General features: G+C 38.1%; 1 protein-coding gene across 4 annotated transcripts in view; it reads right to left on the bottom strand.

Moving 5' to 3' along the window:
- CNTN4 (contactin 4) overlaps nucleotides 1–24022 on the bottom strand; it is a 985539-nt gene that overhangs the window by 237759 nt on the left and 723758 nt on the right. For all 4 annotated transcript variants that reach the window (XM_047779322.1, XM_047779348.1, XM_047779332.1 and 1 more), the window contains one exon: nucleotides 9094–9189. In XM_047779322.1, the coding sequence (XP_047635278.1) occupies nucleotides 9094–9189 (96 nt within the window). The remainder of the gene's footprint in view (nucleotides 1–9093; nucleotides 9190–24022) is intronic.

The raw sequence follows: 24022 nt of genomic DNA, 5'->3' as shown, positions 1-24022 counted from the left end.
TCGCTTCTTTTGAAATCAGAAGCTATAATTCCACATTTAGACAAAATGCCATAGTCCATCCCTTTGCCTGTAACAGCGAACACTGCTTGTCCAAATGCATTGTGTTTCTGGTCTTTGATTTGGCCTACTCCAGGTATTTTTTTCCCCCTAAATGTCTAAAATCTAAACTGAATGAATTTTTAAAAAGCAAAGTAGAAAAAAGGCCAACTTCTTATTCATACCATCACATTCACAGGAAGGAGATCCCTGACAGCAGCGAATATTCCACTATTAAGACTTTAATTTTTGATCTCCCAACTGAGTCTATTTCCAAATTTCTAGGATGCAGCCAGCATTTCCTCCTTCTATGAACCACACCATCATCCTGCTTAATTCAGTGTAACATCATGATGCACTGACCTGACAAAACACTGATTTGTTGCTGAAAATGTGTCCAAAGAGTGGCTCATTTCTTTTTCAGCTGAAAGGACGAGCTTCATATTTCCAGTGGGTATTAAAACAAGAATGCTTCCCATACATCCTGCAGGGATTGGCCACTGGATTATTTATGAGAATCTCAGCCAGGTTCATGCTGTTGAAAGACCAGTGTTGATCATTTGTTCTGCTTGGGCTGGCTCATTCCTGGTAACACTCTAATGGATGAGAAAGGGGTTTTTCAAACCTCCATACTTCTCACATCCCCAACCAGTGCCTGGGTTTCTACACAGTATCACTGTTCACTGCTTTCTGGGACAAGATACTTCCAAAAGGGAATTATTATTGTGCATGCAGTTGAGCTTTGTTGAAAGATCACGGTTTGTACATAATTTGGCTTTTATGGATCAAATCTCCCTTTCCAAGTGCCATTTCCTTCTGGTGCTAATGTGTTTGACCCTCACTCTAATGGATTAATGGTCCTCCAATTTTAAGGATCAAACTTAAAGATAATCACTTTGATTTTTTTTTTTTTGATGTTTAAGAAGAAAATAGAGACCTCCCCAGCTTGCATTTAAATCTATCCACAAATACTGTTATACAGTGCCTATCACTAAATTAAGTACAGAGTAACTACCAGGAGAGAAGCTGGGTAATTAGGGCCATCATTAATTAACTAAAATCCTCAGTTTCTGCCAAATAAAGAACATGGAAACATTTACATAAAGGCAAAGAAGGAAAAGAGATAAAAAAAATTATTAAAATGTATTTCTGCTGTTTTTTAAAAACTAAATGATCCTCTTTAGTCTACTAAACACAAGGAAATTTAATTAACAGCTAGTTATTAAATAGCTGAGACTATTTCTAAGTGCCATTGCCTGGGACTTGATTTGGATGCGAAAAAGTCTTAAACTTCTCTCTTACTAGAACAAAAAAGATAATTAAGGTAGAAAGCTTACAGCTACCATTCCTTGGGAACTCTTCTTTGAAAACAGATCAGCAGTTCTCTATATGGGTTAATTTAAGAGGTGGGTGTGGGCAAGAGTTCCCAGTGTGGCTTACATCCCAACATAGTGTATGTGAGGATGCAGGTTCAATCCCTGACCTCGCTCAATGGGTCAAGGATCCAGCCTTGCTGCAAGCTGCCACAGTGGTTGCGGATGTGGCTCAGATCTGGCATTGCTGCTGCTGTAGTATAAGCTTGCAGCCACAGCTCCAATTCAACCTCTGGCCCGGTGATTTCCATATCATGCAGGTGCAGCCTTAAAAAAAAAGAAAAAAAAAACTGGGGGCTGGCGCTCAGTAATATAAGACCTAGAATTATTCTATGATCAGGGAAGGCTTAATATTTCACAAACCCACTTTTTCTACTCATAAGTATAGAGTTGTTGATACGGAGGCACTCAAAAGAATAGTCATGAAACATTAAAGTTATTTTCAAGAGTTCACAGGAAAATTAAAAAGCCAAAAGTATGTCAGTAGTGTCAGAGAATAAGCATAACCAATTGTGGAAAAGGACATCATAAATATTCACCTCAAATCTTCTTGTCATATCTAGAGATGGAGAAGCTCACCTTTCTTCTAGAAATTCTAGGCCTAATTTCCCCTCCTGCTTCCCTTGTTGGTTCTGTGAGCTACATCATCTCATGGCTGAGAGACATGGGGCTTGCCTTTGGAGTGGTAAGGGCAAATAATCCCAGAGTCCTCTCCTCCCAAACATGAAACATTCCACCAGGCCACTTAAGTCAGACAAGTTTATATACGTGGTCTCTGATCAATGTGGCTTTTTTTTTCTCAGTGGATTACAAAAAAAAAAAAAAAAGGAGATAAAGTAGATTTACTGCACAGAGGAAAGCACCATCTTCTAAACTGTTTCATATCACTCTCTGCTGATTACATCACTCATGTACTATCACCTCCTCTGACTGACAAAATGACAAGAGGAAAAAAGGGAGGAAATGGATCCTTACGTTTCAGATAAAAGAACCCAGGTTCATATCTTTTGTAGGAATGTGGTAGAATCAAGGGGTATAGAAAAACATTTCCTTAAGAATATTTAACACTGGATTTTTTAAAAAGGCAACCTAGTACTATGATGTTGATTAACTCAATATTAACCTTTCTTCACTGAATTTCAAAAGATGTCAATTCAAGTGAATATATTATATTTTGGGCTTAGAAATGGTACTTAGAATGCATCTTTTTCCATAGAAATAATATTATAAAAGGTGGTTTACCCAAGTTCGATCTGTAATATTCTTGAAGAATGGAACAACAGTTATTATTTCAATGCTGCCCTAACTAGCATTTTAAATATAATTTGTATTTGATTTTATCCAGCCCTTCATCCAGACATGTTCAATTACCCATGTCCCCACTATAGCCAGAAAAGGAGATTACTATACTTAGAATGGGGTTCTTCCTCTAGCTTCTTATGACAATTAAGTGATTGTTACTCTAATGACCGATTAAAAATGTCTAATATCACTTTTTAAAAAAAAATGCCATATAAAATAAGCTGAAGACTATGTTCTTCAGTCTAAAAAAAAAAAATCCCAGTGATATTTAAAAAATCTCATCTTCTCTGAGGTCCACCTGATGCTTTACTTCTTCTAAGGAAATGAAATGGAGCCCACATACTCTACACACTAATGGAAGATGCAAACACAAAGATAAACAGGGTCTGGCCTATGAGAAGACTATTGGTAGAGTTTCCTTCAACTGTCATTTTGAGTCTTTAAGAGCAATTTTAAAATGTTAGAAGCATGGCTAACTCAGCATTTTAAGAAAGCCACAATGCCAGAGCATGATGAGCTTATGTTAATAATAGATGTACATTCCAGATGAATCTCTTGGAAGACATATCTGAAAAATATTTGCCTACTTTAAGATTGGTACATGAATGTCAATCAAGAATCGTATGTCTTCCATAAGCAGTTTCCTGATTTAACTTTAATTTTAACCATATGTAATTGAAAAATCAAACCAAGCCGAGTTTATTAAATCAGGAATATTCGGATGTTTAAATGGTGTAAAATGCTGCCGCATTTATCAAGCCTTTTTATCTTTACAACATACAGGATAAGTTTAAGGGACAAAGATAAATTCCATGTGGCTGGCATGACTTTGTGTGAGGATTTGAGAGTTATGCTGGGAACCAAGAAGACATGGGGAAGGAGAGGAAGCCTGAAATCTTGGTGAGAGAAAGTAGAGAGAATAAGCTTGAAGTGGAGGGACTGCTTCCAGAAGAAGGCAACCAGTTGTCCAGACAACAGAGTGACAAGATCAGAACTGAGCCAAGTAAGATGTCAGTACCCAAGGGGGTCTAAGATGGTGGGTGGGGCCTGGTAGCTGGACCTCCAAGAGGTCACAGTATTCAGAATCCAAAGGTTTGAGGTTTGGAGATAGATTAAAATGGAATCTGGCTGTAACTTTGGTGAAAACACAAAGGCAAGAGCTGAATTATCTGGATTCAGTGGAGTCGGTTGGTATGTAGAGCTAATACAGACACACCTGAAAACCTAAAGCTATGAAAAATTGGTAAACATAGGGTCCAGATTGGGAGAGGAGTGGGATTAAGTCATGGAGAGGGGAACTAGGCATTCCCTGCCTTATTCATTATACATTCTTGACTAGAATGTAGATGTCTTGAAGATTATTCTGGGCATAAAGGATGCTCACTTTAGCATTGCGGATTAGTCCTGGCCCAAAGACCTGTCAGCATAGTTTGGACTAATTAAGAAACTGGGTGAGCTGGATTCTGAAGGTGACATCTTGATGCTGGAAGCTGAGCATATGAGGAGAGATGAAAAAGAACGGGGCTCAGGAATTACATAATTGGCTCAAGTAAGTTAATAGCAGAGCTAGGATTAGAAGGTGGGTGTCCTAGTTCCATGCTTTTACTTCTGTCCTATAGCAAAGATGAAATATCCAGATGCATTAACCATGCTGTGGGAAGGCGTGACTGACTCTTTTAAAGCTGTAATATTCATGACACGTTTAGATCAAATCAAATTTCTGGGACCTGAAGATATTCACAAATAGAAAGGTTTTGCTGGGACAAGACCTACTCGATTTTGTAGGGCAGAGACATGAGTTTGCCACCCTGGCTGCATATTAGAATCACCTGGAGTGCTTTTAAAACTATGAATGATGCCAGAGGAACCCTTAACAAAAATTTCATATTTGATTGATCTGGGATGGCACACAAAAAACAAATGCACACAGTCCAATAGCTATTTGTACGGTTGTCTCCTGGCTGTAAAAAAAAGAGGTACGTTCTAGGCAAAGGTAACTCCTGAACTTGCCTTTGATTAATGTGTGACCTCACTTAATCTCTCTTTGCTTCTATTTCCTTATCTATGAAATGCATGTCCTTACTTCTTATGGGATTATTGTGAGGATGAAAAGGTAACATAATGTAAACTAAAGCATTACAAACACCAAAATGAAATCTCCAGATACTATCTTATAAGGTCTCTCAGTCTGGTGCCATGTGAATGGGATCTAACTCTAGCGGGGATATATTCTGTGTAAAAAACATCAAAAGAGACAATTATAGGTAGTTTTTCTAAAACCCACTAATGACAAAAATAATCTCAGAATCAGAATCATGTGGTTTTCTTTTTTTGTATTCTATGAAGGCACATTTTTATTAATAATAATGTTGTAAGAGCTATCTAAATGTAAAATGCTACTTCTTAATATTAATACCTTGGACAAAGCCAGTTTTTTCTTCGTTGTTCCTCTCTCTTAACAACGTCAAAAATATAGGAATCCAAGGTCAAGCCTGAGGTGATTATATTGTATTTTCAACTACTTTATTTATTTATTTATTTGTCCTTTTTTTTTTTCTTTTTTTGCCATTTCTTGGGCCGCTCCCGTGGTATATGGAGGTTCCCAGGCTAGGGGTCCTATCGGAGCTGCAGCCACCAGCCTACGCCAGAGCCACAGCAACGCAGGATCTGAGCCGCGTCTGCAACCTACACCACAGCTCACGGCAACGCCAGATCCTTAACCCACTGAGCAAGGCCAGGGATGGAACCCGCAACCTCATGGCTCCTAATTGGATTCGTTAACCACTGAGCCACGACGGGAACTCCTCAATTACTTTAAATATGAATTTGACGTAAGAAAGGTCCAACCCTTTTGCTTGGGTTTGATGTGGGGATCAAAGCCCTCCACCTCAGTAGGGGAACTTGGGTTGCTTTTGTAGAAGGTGAGCAAAGTAGGTGGATCTTAAAGCTGGTACTGCCTCAGAGTCAACCAGAACAATAGTTTTGGGGAACCCACCCCAGTTTATGCTATCAGAATATCCAGAGGAAAAGGCTGGGCACCTGTGGCTCGAACATACTGCCCTGGTGATGTGCCAGCTTCTTGTATACCCCTGGCCAGAGGTCGGAGGTATGTGTGGGAACCACAGGTAGAGCTCAGGGCTTCTCAAACTTCAGTGCACATGTGAATCACTTGGAAATCTTATTAAAATCCGAATTCCAATACAGTAGCCCCTGTGTGGGGCCCAAGACTCTGCCTTTTTTCCAGGAGAGAGATGCTTCTGGCCCATGAACCACATTTGGAGTAGCAAGGATCTTGGTGACACATAAAAGGAAGGTGGAAACAAAAACCTCCCTTGATGAACAATTCATAGGGATTTCAGTGGTGAGTAAGCTAGCCGGTAGACAAGGAGTAGACAAGGAAGAAGAATCTCAAAGTATCTTGTTTCTATTCCTATTTAATGAGTGCCTGGCTAAAGATCATGAATTCCTGCTGCCAAATGACCTTGGAGCTGATGGAAAGCAAGGTGAAAAATCTGGATCATAAAATCTTCGTTTTAAATATGAAGAAGTATCACAGACATCTAGAGCCCCAACCTTCATAGTGATTTCTCATTTTTTGGTGTTTGGATTAAGATTTAATAGTGCAATCTATGTAATGACATCACATCTGAATTTGTAGAAATTAACCAAGGGATGGAGAAAATACTATACATTGTGATTGGTAGGGTACTGGCAATACCTACTGATAGAAGTGCTTCTCAAAATAGATTAATCGCTGCTCATTTCTATGCCACCCTAAGAAGGTCTGACACTGCACAGCTTTTGAAATAAGACATGAAGCATCCCTAACAATGGATTTCATGCCATTACTCCGTATCCCACTGATATAATAAAAGGCTGACTCATTTCCTTTCCTCTGCATGATCTGTTACAATAGAAACTGGGATACCATATGCTAGGTTTAAAATACTCAGACATCCAACGGGTTCTTGGTGATTCCACCAGATTTAAGGTGGTCACAGCCTGGAGATGCAATGAGAGAATCACTGCTATACAGTTTGCATAGGGGGATTTTGAATAAATAGCATGCGGGAAGGATTTCATCAGATAATCACTGACTCCATTGCACCAAACTGATGGACATCTGCGATGCTCTTTTACAACCTTCCAGACCCACCTGGTTGTTTCCTTGCAAATTTCCTTGCCTTGCGCCTTGCCCACAGTATTACTTGAGCTCACTGTTTCTAATAGAACCCATAATGAGAATATTTATTTCCTTGTCTTTCACCATCAAGACTGTCAGGAATGTCAGCACAGCTCAAGGAATGGGATTTCAGAGCTGCTGACTGCTGCCAGCAGAGACAAGCATATTTCAGTGGCTGTCTACAGAAATTTTTAATATATTTCTCTGTGGGAAGGGGAAGGTATTCAGGTACCTCATTGAGGAGCAGCACAGCAGCAATTCCTGTGTTCTGTCTTTCCGGAAGATATTATACCAAGAAGTCAGAGGGGACTTTTTTTTTTCTCAATATGCTACCAGATTAATTTTCAGATTTGCTGCCGTGTTGTGAAAACTTAAGGTAGACAGCAGGAAAAATTAGCAAAATCCTCCACTCTTATTTTGGTCAGATTTCATAATAACAAGTGACTTCTTAGTGTGAGAGAACATCCTTTTAATGTAAATATATGTCCAGTTAATTGGTTTCCTCATAGCAAGGGCAGGACTTCAATAATGCAAACATACTTGATAACTATGTTCAGTCTTTACTGAGTTATTATTATGAAAGGATAGGGCTAAAAGGGGTCTGAGAGATTGCTTTTGATCGTTTCATTTAGAGATAAGTGTTGCATGGAGCATTTGAACATAGTAGCCTAATATCAAATGATTGGAAACAGAGCAAAGACCAGAACTCATGTCCTGTACTCCAATTGCAATGGATCTGATACTAACTTGAAAGAAAAAAGAAAGAAAAAGTCCTAAAGAAAAAGCCAATTTTCTACAACAGAAACTCCTGAAATCTAACCTGGATTCTCTTCAAATAGCCAGAGTCCTAACAATTCCATATTCTCCCTCCAGACTTGGCAGGTTGGGGGGGGGGGGGAGGTGCCTCGACTACCTGCTTTTCTATTCATCCTGCTTAAAATGCAAGCCTTTTGCTTTTTTTTTTTTTTTGCTTATTTTTATTTCCTGCTAAAAATGTTAGCTGAGGCATTAGGTGAGAAGGAAAAGTTAAAACTTTTGAAGACAGGACAAAAATAAAACAATGCTTTCAAATTATCAGTTTAAAGTATTTTCTTTCTTAAGTACATGTAAAGCCAGAGAAAATTAAGGTTATAACAAGGAAAACAGATATCAAATTAAACTTTAGCCAGTAATACCACAAATGGAGCTTATCCATCTTGTTAGTACAAACTGTAGTGGAATCCTAAAGAAATGTCACTAGCTATTAAACCTCCACACCACTGAACTCTCTATGTGTAGTCAGATTTGCCTTTCAGTCATTAGTCCCTTTAGCAGACACACTGCAAGTTACCTACACAGAGTCTGTCCATAGTCTCCTTTATTACCAAAATTTTGATTTTTTAGGGCTATCATATATCTGCATAAGACACTTGATTTTTCAGTCTTTTTTTGCCACTGGGGTGACAATTAAAGGCACTTAAAATCCTTGGATAAAGCAAATGTTCCATAATACAAAAGCAACTTGCAATGAAGAGACTTCTGACATCTGTCCTGGCCTCTTCCAATTTCGACCTTTCTGCACTGCACACCTGGCACCTTAGCCATTCCCTGCATTAAGGACTTCAGAGAAGGACCAGAGAAAGAGCATTAGTCCTGGAAGATACCCCCAAGAAGTGGTGCCAGCTTTACGTGACATATCTTCGGAAATCTTATGTCTGAGAACAACCCAAACCCAAGTCTGTCAATGGGTTTTCAGGGCCTTGCAACCAAATGCATTCCTAACTAATTTAGCCACTACGAGCCGCCCTCACAAGGTCATCTTGGTTTCTGCGGCCAAGGTACTTTGGTTCTGGGTCTGATCTTCTTGCAGATCAATGAGATGAAAGGAAGCACGGCCATCTTTAAATATAATGAAGTTGGAAGAAGTGCTAGTGGTTTTACCGACACGGCTTTAGCAAGCAATGGGATTCTGAATTTGACCAACTCAGGTGTCCTTCCCCTTGTGCCACATAGACAGTGGAGGGATGGAACATTTGCACAATCTGATATTTTCCTATCCTAATTATGGGAGGCATTGACAATGATGTTTCCTCGACGCGGAGGGACTTTGGGATTCTCTACAAATGACACTGTCCCCCCGGCTAGTGCCAAGAGGGAGAATAATCAGCAAGAAAAATAGCAGCCAGTGAAGTGCGCACATTTCAGTGCATTGATAGTTACCTCCAGAATGCGCCGGTGGGCCGCACAGCAGTACCATCCCCTGACCTTGGCGTACAGACACAGTGCTTCTCGTTCTTGTTTTAAAGTTTTCCAGATCTGTTGGGAGAAATAGAGAAAAAAGTTTAAAATTTAAAGTCCTAAGACATTATGGGAGAGCACCCATATTTCAAAAGCTACCTCTGTAGCACCCAAACCAGGGGAATTCAACTTAAGCCTCTTTTTATGTGATATTGTTCTATCCTCCTTGATTTTATATCTATACCGTAAGGTAGCCCTTTGCCACATGTGCTGACTTAGATTAAAAGCAGGTAAAATCAGATGGAATGTATCATTCATTTACTCAGTCATACTAGCTGCATTTTTATGTGTGCAAAAGTCACACATAGCTACTGGTTTCCATGTTGGACAGCAGAGAGAGAGATAGAGAAAACATTTATATTACTGCAGAAAGTTTTATGGAGAGACTGAGGTTTAATGATGTTAAGTGACCTCTCCAACTTCTCTTTGTAGTTAAATATCATTATCAGAATGTAAATTCATATATTCTAATGGTCAATTCTGTTCATTCCACAAGTCATTATCTACAATTATGCTTGTCATACTATATGTATCTAGAATATGACTCTCTCTCCACACACACACAATACACACATCACATGCAATGTACAAATAGATGTATACACACACACATATAGTTATTTTAAAGTTCTTGTGTATTTGTAAGTATTTTTAAGTTACTCCCCAAGTTGACTTCTGTTTGGAAGAAAGCTCCCCTTCCTCAAGGAGGTCAAATCTGATTAGAGAGATAAGACATTACAAACCCCGAAATTACCAGTGGAATCAGTAAACATGTGGTTTTCAATAAAAATAAGTGAATGTAAGACATATGTCTAATAAAGTGACAGATATATTAGTTTCAAAAAATGTTTTTTCTTTCATCATTCCAGATGTAAATCCTATCAAAAAGGAGTGTTTTAATTGTCATTGTGTTTTTAATTATCTAAAACATCGGATGTAATAACTGCTGACTGGATTTGAGGATTATTCTAAGCCAAATGTGTCCTGTAGGGGTGCAAGCCCTGTACCTGTGCACACCAATGTTTAGTAACATTTATTGACTATTTCCTCCATGCTGACATTTTCTAAGTATTTTATGATGACTATCTCAAGTGATCTGAACAACAATTATATGAATTAAGCATCACTGAGGTCTCCATTTTACAGACTAGAGAAGAGAGGTATACAGAATGTGTTAAAAGGTACAACATCAGTGAATGATGGAGCTAGGAAATGAACCTGGACAGCCCGCCTCCAGTTACAAAATGAAATGTTTCCAAACTCGGGCTTGGTTTTAGGGAGCATGCACAACGTTAAAAAAAAAAATTATACACATACATTGTCTTGATTACCAGTGTCTTCTGGAATTACACAAAGTTTAAGCTCCTACAGTATTTTTTTATTAACTATTTATAAAAATCTGGTTCCCAGTTTAGGATAAAAACATTGTGAGAACATAGCTTCTGCCCTGTAGGGACCCAAGGGCTGAGTGGGCAGGACTGACAGATAATATCTAGTCATGGGAACCCAAAGACTGTCAAGGATGAGGTGTAAAGAGGGGTATCTGGAGGACACGCACATCTTCTGGACAAAACAAACAAGACCATGATTTAAATTACATTTCTGATGTAATAAACTTTTATGCAATGAGCACTAGGTGAAGTTAGGGCATGCTTGCTTTTTTTTTTTTTTTTTTTAACCTCTCTCTCTCTCTTTTTTGCGGGGGCTATAACTGTGGCATGTGGAAGTTCTGGGGCTGGGGATCAAACCTTTGCCACAGCAGCAACCTAAGCCACTGGAGTGACACCACCAGATACTTACCCACTGAGCCACAAGGGTACTCCAATTTTTCCTTCTCTTTAAGGAAATGGTTTAAGAAACCTTCAAAGACTAGAGAGTTTAAAAACTTCATTATGGCATTAATACTGTAAACTACTATTCCTAAAAGTAACATTGAATCGCTCTGAATTGTCACTTCTGCATACAGGTTCTTAGAATAAGCCATCTAAGTTTCTGCACAGACATCTTATTCAATTTCCAGAGTTGCATGAAAAATTTAGAGCTGATGGATAACAGAGATCTAGTCTTATCCCGGCAAAATCCACCATGGTTCTGATTAGAGGACGTACCTTAAGAAATGGAAAAGAACATGCAAATTGCATGCCATGATTTTTTAAATCTTATTGAGTTACAAGAACGATATTGCTGTTTCTTCCTTTCTTCCTTTTTAGTTTATGAATCCATATGGTTCCACAGGATTTGGGCAGTTAGAAAAATGACATTAATCTGGTATTTGAGGAAATATTTATATAAGATTTTTAGTAGTTAACTGAAATAAATTCCAGATGGTAAACGCTACTTAGAGAGTGAATGGAAAGATAGCATTTGGGCAGATCTGGGTTTGAAAAATCATCTCATGCCAAGTTGTGTTGTTGACCTTGGGCAAGGCTTTATTTTCTCATGAATAACATGAGAATAAGTGGGGTTTATTTTAAAATAAGAATGATAGGAAAAGATTAATTGAGGTAATGTTTGAAAAACACAAAGCCCTTAATACTACAACTTTGGTGCTTAATATATATTTGTTCTGTCCACTGAGGAATGCTGTGATCCAGCGACAAATCATACTCCAATTTTTCCATTTAAGAATGGGTTTTGAATAGAAAATGCACTATAGAGAGAGGGCTAAAGAGGGTAGTCAAATTCCACTATATTTATGCACAAGTTTAAGAAAAGACTGCATGTCTATTATTGTTTTTTTCAGATATAACTATCCATTCAAATCCTAATTGCTAGCAACAGGATAATTTTCTGAATTAAAGAACTATGCATGTGAATGGGTATTTTTTTGAAACATGGACACTCATTGCCAGGACCTTCCCAGAAATAGTTCCAGAGATATTATTGTATTTAGGGTCATTTTAACTCCAAAGCCTTGGTACTAGGTAATGATCAGTAGTAACAGACATTCAAAGTTAGTTAGAATACATTATAGTTAATGTTCTGTCACTATGGCTGTAGCACCAGCATCAATAATTGCATCTACCCACCAAATGTATTGAGGCCATACCACATGCTAAGAAATTTTCATATAGTCTCATTTAATTCCATGATAGTTTTAATTTGCAATTTGCAGGCAATGTAACTGAAGCTCAGAGACGTTCAGAACTTTCTTTACACACCTAGAAAGTGGCTGGAAGAACATAAAGTCATCTGCCTCTCTGCAAAGTCACGGCTCTCAAGCCCCAGAATCTGTCACTTCCCCGCTGACTTAGTAAAGCCAGTGAAAGGAAGCATTCAAACTAGGTACTTGACATCTTAGAGACAAAAAAAAAAAAGTTTTGTTTGAATGAATTTTATGATCTTCAGTGAATATGTAAGAAAATCCACATTTCAACTCAAATATGATGAGTCAGTAATTTGATTCCAAATCTTCTATTCTTTTGCTTTTCTTTTTGGATGAGCACTTGATGAGGGGATCTGATGAGGGGATTTTAGACATCAAGGGCAAAGGATGTAGCTGAATGAGAAGAAAACAATCAGAAACAGTTCTACTAAAAAGTAGGATCGTTGCATTTTTAGGAAGGGAGTTGAACAATGAAACTTGACTAGTATTCCCTTTAGCTCTGTGTAGCTAGTTACTAAAGATATGGCCTAATAAATGATATATAAATACAACAAGGAATTCATATCCAAGTACTATGGTTTTTTTTAAAAACGTTTTTTTTCCAGTTTTGTGTATCATTTATTGACAAGTGACTCGGGGACTTTTTTATTTTATTTTATTTTTTTTTCAAACAAAAAAAAAATATATTTTGGGGTTGATTTCATCCATCAGCATTTTGCATAAATTTTTCCAGAAATCATGTACTAAAAAACACGGTTTTGTGACAGGTATGTTTTCATGTCATATTTTTCTGTGAAAATAATCAACCTATATTCTCCTATAGAATATCATATTAGCACTTTATTTTTATATGAACATTTTTAAACATGCTATAATAGTTGGAATGTGTAGCTCATTGAGAGCAGAGAGGAAGTGTTTTAGCAGCTAAATTCCTTGAGGAGTAAAAGTGAACAAAGGTCTTAAAGCTGTAACATATGATAAATAATAAAAAACCTTAATATATGAAAACATTTGGAATTCAGGCTGCAGAGTAAGTCAGAAAGTGCAGGGAGAAAAATGTCCATGTATTTCCTATCTGGAAAGTTACTAAACATTTAGAGCTGAGGAAGAGGTAAGTTTACAAAAAATACCTGTATGTTATCTAAAGAAAACAAAAATGAGAATCCAAGACACCTACCTACCTTCCTTCCTTCCTTCTTTTTCCTTCTCTCTTTCTTTTTTTTTTCTTTCTTTTCTTCCTTTCTTTCTCTCTTTTTTCCTTTCTCTCTCTCCCTCCCTCTTTCTCTCCTTCCCTCTTTCATAGGGCCACACCTGTGGCACATGAAAATTTCAGGGCTATGGGTCAAACTGGAGCTGCTGCTGAGGGCTATGCCACAGCCACAGCAAACCATATCCAGGCCACATTTTCAGCCTATGCCACAGCTTGCAGCAATGCCAGAACTTTTACCCACTGAGTGACGTCAGGGATTGAACCTGCATCCTCACAGAGACAATGTCATGTCCTTAACCTGCTAAGCCAGTACAGGAACTCCACCAAGATATTTTTTGAGAAGTAATAACAGTAAATAAGAATAACTTTTTTAGACCATCATTAAGGGACTGTCCATCACACACATGAACAGGAAGAGTTCAAGCCATTCACAGGGTGAGACCACCCAGAAAAGAACATAAGAAGCTCAGTTTTTAAATGACCAGGAAAAGTTATTGAGATAACACATATCATGTTTTTTCAAAAACCCACAAAGGAAAAAGAAAGAGGAAAAATGATACAGTGAAAAATGCAAGTAGCGCACGTATTTTTAGTAATACTATAAGTGAAAAAAATACCAATGCACTTTTTTCATGACTTAAGTAGAACTAGATTCTATTAATCTCATAGGGTGGCATCAGAATAAGAAATTGTCAGTACCAGTTGCCTTTGTTAACTGCTTCCTTCAATTTTGAAAGAAGCAATCAATAAAAAAAATCAATATAAGCTTGGAAAAACGGTCAAGCGATACATCTGTTATGAATATAATCTCCATAGTTATGGCTGTACCATTTATTTGAAAAGAGGTATTTCTGGAGCATAACTTTAAAACTCAATTATCATGCAGCATATTTAAAATTACATCTTGACTTTGCTCTTGAGCATGTGCAGGTGTAGATGCACATTTGCATGGTTCTTGGATTCTAGAGACTCATACTGAAAATAAGTCTAACTTGACAAAACCTAATGAGTTGTAAAGCCACATTTTTGACATTCTTTCCACACAGGAAGAAGGAAGAAACTATTAGTGAGACTGGCATGGTTGACTGGGTTTTCCTGTGAGAGAGGATATAGCAGGAGGAAGAATTGTATAATGGTTTAACACACTGGCTCTGGAGTCAGAAGGCGTTCTCACTCATTCTCTAGCTGTACCATGTGGGTGAGTGACTTATTTCCATGAACTTCAGTATTTTATTCATCTCTAATATCAGGACAATAATTCCTCACTCACAGGGCTCTTTGAAGATTAAGATTATGAACATAACACAATAACTGACCCAAAGTGAGTAGTCTATAAATGTTAGCTCTATCATTATCATTTCTGAGCATCACAGGAAATCTACAGAAAGTGACTCTCTGGGAAAAAGCTAGTGATTCCAACTCTCTATCAGATAAAGTAACACTAGAGTAAATCAGGTCAATCCCACTGTGGCAAAATATGCTGATAAGACTTTCAAAAAATATTCTTTTGCTGGTCTTAATTGTGTTTTCAAGTCTAGACTGATGCTGAAGTGAACCAGATACCTTATCCTTTGCAGTGCATGGAATATACTTTTTTGTGTGACTTACAATTAAGATATACTCACATATACTGAATTCAGATAATTTTCCTTAAGAACTTCCCAGGATGATATGTCTTCAAGGGCTTGTGTTACTTTTTCATGTTAAAGTGGGAAACATCACTTTCATAAACCAGTAGATACAGATGTTGTGTATCTTTCATTAAGGATACAAAACATTGTTTGTTTGTTTGTTTATTTATTTATTTATTTATCTTTTTATCTTCTTAGGGCCACACACACAGCATATCGAGGTTCCCAGACCAGGGGTCGAATCAGAGCTGAAGCTGCTGGCCTTCGCCACAGCAATGGGGGATTTGAGTTGCATCTGCAACCTATACCACAGCTCATGGTCAGGCCGGATCCTTAACCCACTGAGAAAGGCCATGGATTGAACCAACATCATCATGGATGCTAGTTGGGTTTGGTAACTGCTGAGCCATGATGGGAACTCACTTTATTTTTTGTCATGCCTTGCGGAATGTAGAAGTTCTCAGACCAGAAGTCAAACCTGAGCCACGGCAGTGATCTGAGCTACAGCAGTGATGATGCCAGATCCTTAACTGATAGCCCACCAGAGAACTCCCAAAATATGCTATTTTAAAATAGTAATAAAAGATGAACATTATATTATTTACAGATTTTATACATTTACTCATTAAGCTTAAAGGCGTAGAAGTTTACACTAATGAAGAATGACTATAAATGCAAATGTGAATACAAAATTTAATAAACAGGTATTTCAGTACTTACTTTTCCTTACATTGTTAATTTCCCTGTTTGTTTAGTCAATCTCCAGCAAATACTTTTTGAGTTCCTTTTTTTGGTCCAAGTATTGGTATCAGCCATTTTACCTCTCCAACAACTAAGTAGAACAAAGCAAAAACCTATAGATACGCTAAATATTTGATATTAATGCCCCAATTTGTTGGTAGTTAAAAGTAGGGGACTAAAATGTGATTCTAGAAAATGGTTTGACATTGAAAAATGAATCTCTTTCCTGGAGATCTTTGTAGAGGTAACAAAGGAACTTATTAATATTCTTAAGTTAACATACAATCAATTTACAAATGATTCATTCATAGAAATGGCCTGTGACCTTGTTCTTTCAGAGACTAATGCTACTGCTAAGGACATCACCTTGAAAATCCTTATAGAACTTATTTTTAACTAATAAAGGAAGAACTCTGAGGAGTTCTCCCAGGTGCTGATTCCGACCTTCACTATGTTGTCCCTCTGAATATCTGAATTTTTTCTCTCTCTCTTTAGTCATGTCAGAGGAAAGTCTATAATTTAGGGATTACTTTGGAATCATAGAAATGCAACTTTAAAACCATAAATGGCTGCAAATGCATTACCTTGCTATTAGTCACTTACAGTGAAGGGTAAATTAATTCAATATGATTGTTTCCTCTCAAATAAATAAAAAAGTATGGATTATTTTATATTATTTTGTAGAAGAATTGAAAAGGAAAAGAAAAACAATAGGATGAGAAGGATGAGAAAAGGCATGTAGAGATTGCCAAGAACAAATTTGTCTGGGTTCAGACACTCCGTATTTTGCAAAAGGGGTTACATTCCTCTTTCTCTTTTTGTAAGACATTACCACATCACTTTTTCTTTTCTTTTTGTTTTGCCCGCACCAGCAGCACATGGAAGTTCCTGGGTCAGGGGTAGGTCACAGCTGTGGCAACGACAGATCCTTAACCTACAGCACCACAGCAGGGACTCCTACTTTTTCTTTTCTGTAAAAAAACCTAGACAAGAACTTAAAATAGCATAATCAGTGTGCATGTTAGGGAGGATTTGGGGGGCTGCTTTGGCAATGTAATCACTTTTATAAATATTAGCTCTGGGAAAAATATAAAGCCTGTTTCAAGTAGCTTACATAAAGAACACAATTTCTCACTTTTCATGTATTCATTTATTAAATCCTCACCACAACTCTGTGAGGTAAGTAGTATTACTAATTATATTTTATATACAGAAAAAAATCAGTATCCAAGATCACAGTCCTCCTATAAGGAAGAGTGTGGATTAGACTCCAGATCTTTGATCCAAAAGTTCATATATTACGTCTCTGTTCTATACTGAATTAAATAACAGAAATGAAATGATACTTGTTGATTATCTGATTTGTTATTTCAGACTCATACTTTTTGACCCTTCTAGTATTATTTTTTGACTTTACAAGAAAATAAAGTTTGCATTGATGCCCTTTTCTCTGTAAGTGTATGACTTTCCTGATAACCATTTTTATCTCTTATTTTAGTCTTTTTCTCTCTTCTCATTTTTTTGACATGCTCTATTTTATCTAGACCTTCATGCTATGTAAGAAGCCAGGGAACAACTCAATTTAAAATGTTTGAGTTTCCCTGCGTGTTCCATAAAAGTGCACACCTATCTAACTCATGAGGTTACTGGGATGAGTACAATATGGCATCATAAATACTGTTGTTCTCCTTTGGAGACAGGTGCCCTAAAACACAAGCTATTATTACCAGCATTTTTCTCTACAGGAGCTCATCTCTTTTCGCATATCATCCTGACTCAGGAGTGTTATTGGTTAGGCAGCTGCATTCTCTATCTTTGGTTTCATACTTACACAACGCAAAGAGAAACAAATGTTTCATAAATCATTTGGCCTAGCAAATTTTAGAGCAAAATACTACTCTTCACTGTGCTCTACAACGGCCCATAGGGATCTGGTCTCTGTCCAGATCCCCAGTCTCAGTCCCTGCTATGCTGCCCCTTACTTATTTATAGTCTAACATCTATATTTCCCTTTCTGTCCTTCAAACACCTTGAGGCTAGCCTTGTTTCAGGGCCTTTGAACTCAACTTAGTGTTCACTTTGTTTGGAATGCTCTTTACTCCTCTTTTGGCTTAGCATGCTCATTCATCGGGACCCAACTCAAATGTCACCTCCTCAGAGCAGCAACCTCTGAGTGTAGCACCTCCTTGCTACAGTTACCCTCCATCATACCACCTTTTTATGACGTTTTCCTTAGGGCTCAACACCAGCTTCTGCAATTCCTTTGTTCACTGATACGCTACTTGGTTTGTGGTCCCTCCTAATCTTCCAAATGAAGGCTCAAGAGAGGCAAGAATCTTTTCAATCTTAATCAGGCTACATTTGTGACAGTGCCAAAAACTTGTCTGATATATATTGGGTGCTTAATTAGTATTCACTGAGCATTGCTCTCCCTCCTGTGTGACTTGATGTGGTGGTCAGAGAGACTTCTTAGAGTAGGGTGAACTTTCTTGTATTTGTCCCCATGACACACTGTCTTCAGCATCTTGGCTACAAAGGACATTTGTGTGCTCAATGGCTAGGGACCCTCTAAAACATAACTTGAAGAAAAGATCTCTAATCCAGGGCACTGAGCCACCTATCCTGCCTTAAAATGAAAAGCTTAGAGATACACTAAGATTAGGATGCCATCAGCATATGAAACAAATTCATTGCTTGGCAAGAGAAACACCCTCTCACCCACTGACACCTGCCCCATGGTACACTTGAGATGACAGAAAACACGAAACAACATCATGCAAATTGCATGGGCCTGTTGCTATTTGTGATCAGGGCTATTAACAGCTAGTCAGGCATATACATCATACAATTGTATGTTCTTCACCTAGTGTGAGAATTCTATAACTTGACAGACTTATGCTCATTGCAACTTTGACAGAAAGAAACATGATTCTTCACTGTGAACTTTTTACTTCAGAAGCTTTTTCTTTCCCCTCTGAAAATTAAAATTAGCAAGGTGTAATTCACTACCAGTTTTCTTAAGAAACGGGCAACCTTAGAGGGCAAATCAGGTATATTCAGGTAATAGGAGGATGAATATTCTCTGAGGAAATGCTGAAAAGGCACTGTATCAAGAGGCCATCAAGTCACTAATCTACAGGAAAAACCTTGGGAAGCTATTACTAATGGAGATATATAGGCCATATATCATGAGAAAAACTCAGAGACGACATATCTACCAGCCATATAAGTGGTCATGAAAAACCCTTCTTCAAAGTGAAAGGAAATTGCTTCATCTCAGGCTTTTTCATTCCACTTCTTTACTTGTATTACTCTTTCAGCGGTATAAGCCTGAGCAATGAGACCGCGACCGTATTTGCCTAACACTTATGGGCAGTGGATGCAGTCTCTGAAGGAAGGAGGAGCACTTTCTTACTTCCTGCTCATATGTAAAACTAGGTAGATGTTCCTATACTTAAACTGCCTCTTAATTCTATCCAAGAAGTAGACATTTTCCCAAAGCAGCTTGGGAGGAAATTACTCTGGTTGTTAAGTTTAAAGGGAGAGGTGAACTTTATCGGTATTCCCTGACACCCAGGCTCTGCAGAAAAGTTTTTCTTTGGAAGCAAATAGAAGACTCTTCACTATGTACTCCAATTTTGGATTTCTGAACTAATAAAATAGGGATTGGTGATTCATAAAGAAAAATGCCAGTCATGCTTAACTTCGTTGCTCCTAAGAAATTGGACATACTTTGCCATACAGCTATGTTGGGGACATCAAAGCTGTTGGAAGTAACAGGTTTTTTTTAATCACTGGCTCATAAAGGACTATTTCTTTTCTCTTCTCCATCTCTGTCTCTGATTATAAAGCATTTCGTGAGTTACTGGATGCTGAATTGGCTGTACACTGGTTAAAAAAATTTAAGGGCACGAAAAATTCTGTGTATAGATGAAATTCCCAGATGAAGAGCAGCTGTTATTTATGTTGAATTTAAGTTGCTTCGGCAACTCCAACCATATATTTTTATCTCATTTAATTGCAGTTTTGAAAATAAAGCCATCATCAAATATACATGCAAGCCATGTGTTTATTCATCATCTATTTAGATTTTGCTGTGGGCACTGTTTCACTATTCTCTTCACGGAGAGAAATCAGAGATTAGGCTGCACTGTGGTAAACCTGCCAATTTTGGAAAATGTCATCACTCAAGCCCCTTGCTTTTAAATACACCCTGAGAACCAACACGGATTCATTCAGTACCTAAAACACGCCTCCAATGAGCACCTATTATATGCCAGCCACTGTTTAGGCACTGGGGTTACATCGCTGAAAACTAAAACAAAACATAAAAGAATCTCTCTTCTCAAAGAGGTTAAAGTGGGTGAAAGGATTATAAACAAAATAAATAAATCAGACATAGTGTCCACGATAGTGGTAAGTGCTATAAAGAATAAGTTAGGGAAACAGGATTGGGAACATTGGCATGAAAACTATAAAAGAGGAAGAAAATATAAAAGTAGGAGCTTGTTACTTCTCATTGTACCTCCAAATGTCAAGGAGTAAATCACTCTCCCTCTGCTGACTCAGCTCTTGGCCCCTAGTGAAGCTGCAGAGAAAGGCACAAAATATTGCCATGCAACACAGTGTACCGATTTAGCTTTGCATCTTTTTATAGCTGAAGTTGAAGTCACCTTGGTTCAGGTAACACCTGAGTAAACTAATAAATAAGTATTTTCATCTTCCATCTAACACTTTCCAAGAGTGCTTGGCAGAAAAAAAAAAAAATTTCTAGAGAAGTGAAGAAACAGGAGAAACAACTGAGCACACATAGTAAATATACACTGATTTCCTAAGGGAAGACAATTACCAAGCTAGGATTGTGATAATTTATGCTCTGCTTTAGATACAGTTGTTGTTTTCTGCCTATGAAATTTGACAAAGTCAGAGACTTTCAGAGGTGGAAAGATCTCACTGTTTGTCTTAGTCTGTTCAAGCTGCGATAACAAATATACCATAGATGTGGTGCCTGAAACAACGGACATTTATTGCTCACAGTTCTGAAAACTAAGATGTCCAAGATTAACATGCAGGAAGATCTGGTGTCTACTGAGGAACTGCTTCCTGGTTTGCAGAGGGCTGTTTTCTCATTGTGTCCTTAAATGAGAGAGGGAGAGAGAAGCAGCTCTCCATGTCTGTTCCTGTAAGGGCAATGATCCATTCATGGGAGCTCCATGCTCTCAAGCTTCCCAAAGATGCTGCCTATTTATATCATCACTTTGGTGGGAGTAGGAGTGAAGTAAGGTATGAATTTGGGGAGGACAGAAACATTCAGTCCATAACAGCATCCTTTCTTCAATCTCAACTCCCTCCCTTCTTTCCTTCTCCCCATCAATATCGCCTAAGGTACCATGTATGGTGGATACTGTGGAGAATATCAGGGTAAATCAAACATGATTCCTGACCTCAAAAGGTTTACGATTTAGATTAGATAGTACACGAAGAACTCTACTGCAAGGTACCAAGAGAGCAGTCAACACTAAGAAGAGAGAGAGCGGGAGAAAGAAAGTGCTATGGCAATTGAAATGAAGTCTTTTTTGCTAGCATGATTGATTCAGTCAACATTTCATTTGCACAGATGATGGACCCAGGCATGGATCTTGGATCTTGGTTTTAATTTAGGTTAGTACCCATGACCTGTTTATCCTCCATCTCAACTGTGCTTATTCTCCCTACTTCCTGTCCTACAGGTCAGAGCTCACAAACAGTGCAGGGCACTGCCTCTTTCTAAGCCAACATGAGCCTGGATTCTTATGAAAACTGTAGTATCAAGCGTGTTCAGGTGGGTTATTAGTCAATCCCTGCCAGACTAGACTAGACTCTGCCAACCACTGTAACTATTAGTGCTCCAGTTTTCACAGGAGACAAGCTCATATCCAGCTCCAGCCTCATTTTCAGAGCACTGACCTGCCATCTTGCCATCTTAACAATGTCATTCCTGAGATCATTTTCCATTTCAATGTCTCTGGGTGTGCCTTTGCTTCACAACTTTAATGCTAGAGTTTTCAGATGTCAGTGCAATATCCCATTGTTATTCTGTGGCAAGAAACCTTATAGCAACTCTACAGCCTCAACCTCAGTGTGGCACTTGGATTTCCACAGACTCCTTTAAAGACTGTAGATGAAGCCATGGTTACAAGGATGCTCCACAGCACAGCAAGTGATAGAGACATTTTTAAATGTCTCCAAAGTGTGCATGAAGTTGGGTGAGCTAGTGAAGATATTATAGAATGCTGCTGAAGCATCCTGGAACGTATGTGATATTGAAATGCTCGCATCCTTCTTGCTGAGCTGGAAGTTTGTTACTAATTAAGAAGTGGCTCTGGGTTGCAGTAATAATACCAGTGACTACAGCTAAGATTTACTGAGTGCTGGGATTTCCCGTCTTGGCAGAGTGGAAACGAATCTGACTAGCATCCATGAGTATGCAGGTTTGATCCCTGGCCTTGCTCAGTGGATTAAGGACCTGGCATTGCTGTGAGCTGTGGTATAGGTCACAGATGCAGCTCGGATCTGGTGTTGCTGTGGCTCTGGTTTAGGCTGGCAGCAACAGTTCTGATTAGACCCCAAGCCTGGGAACCTCCATATGGCAAGGGTGTGGCATTAAAAAAAAAAGAAGAAGAAGAAGAAAAGAAAAAAAGATTTACTGAGTGCTTACTATGTTCCAGGTACTATTTTAAGTGATTTTAAGATATTAACTCATTTAATCCTCCCAACAATACCATGAAATAGTACTACTGTATTTTCTTTTATTTGTGAGGAAATTGAGGCACAGAAAGTGAAATAATACGTTGCAGTTCACATTGGTAATAAATAATAATGTCAGCTTTCTTACCCAGGCTGTCTGGTTCCAAATAACCTGATGCTTTTCTTTCTTTTGAATATTTTATTGTATGTCTCATTAAGCTCATAAAAGTAAATATATGATGATTATGTAGAGTTTAAAGTATAATAAAATGAACACCTGTGAAACTAATACCCAGATTTACAGATGGAACACTGCCAGTAACTTTGAAGGTCCCGTATATTCCTCTGTGAATGCATCATTACTGATTATTTTATCATTCTGCATTTTTTCTAATGGTTTTATCATATCTATAGCTATATCTATGAAACACACACACATTCCTGGGCAATGTATTGCTTAATTTTTTTTTTTTTGTCTTTTTGCTATTTCTTGGGCCGCTCCCACGGCATATGGAGGTTCCCAGGCTAGGGGTCTAATCGGAGCTGTAGCCTCCGGCCTACGCCAGAGCCACAGCAACGCGGGATCCGAGCCGCATCTGCAACCTACACCACAGCTCACGGCAACGCCGGATCCTTAACCCACTGAACGAGGGCAGGGACCGAACCTGCAACCTCATGGTTCCTAGTCGGATTCGTTAACCACTGCGCCACGACGGGAACTCCTGCTTAATCTTAAGAGTAATGTGTATTTTATGAAAATGGAATTGTACTGTGCATCCCTCTGAGGCTTAGCTATTTTTGTTTAACATTATCCCTTTGAAGGGCAACCTTGATGAGGCAGCTGCAGTTCATTCATTTCATTGTGGTTTAATACTTATTTGTAGAAATTTACCACAATTTATACATTCTTTCCACTGTTTAGAGATAGTTCTTTTCTCTACTTTTTGCTATTATAATAAACTAAATTGTTACAAAGGCATGCTTCCTGGGAATATTTTCAAGAATTGCTCTGGTTCTAGCGGATACCTATCTAGGAGTATAGAAGAAAAAAAGTTGAGATTTATTATTTCACAGGAGATTTATACGATGTTTCCTAAATTAGTTGGGACAAATTTCAGCCTTGTCAGCCTGAATGAGAATTCCTGCTGTTCATTACTAACACTTACTATTTTAAGTTTTGTCAATTTGGCTTATAAAATGGCAATCCATTATTTCTAATTTACATTTCTTTGGTTACTAATAAAGTTATTTTTTCATGTTTATGAGCCACCTACATTCTGTCATTCTTAAAATACCAGTTCCTGTCATTTACCTAGTCATCTAGTGGATTTTTATATTATTCTTACTGATTCAATGGTATTCTTTACTTAGGACCTTCTAGTCATCAGTTATATTTTTACAATTATCCTCTCCTGGTATATGACTTTCTTCCCCATT

Source organism: Phacochoerus africanus, chromosome 1 (assembly GCF_016906955.1).
Source record: "Phacochoerus africanus isolate WHEZ1 chromosome 1, ROS_Pafr_v1, whole genome shotgun sequence".
Taxonomy (NCBI): Eukaryota; Metazoa; Chordata; class Mammalia; order Artiodactyla; family Suidae; genus Phacochoerus; species Phacochoerus africanus.
The sequence above is the reverse complement of the archived record's forward strand: the minus strand, read 5'-3'. Positions and strand labels throughout refer to the sequence as shown.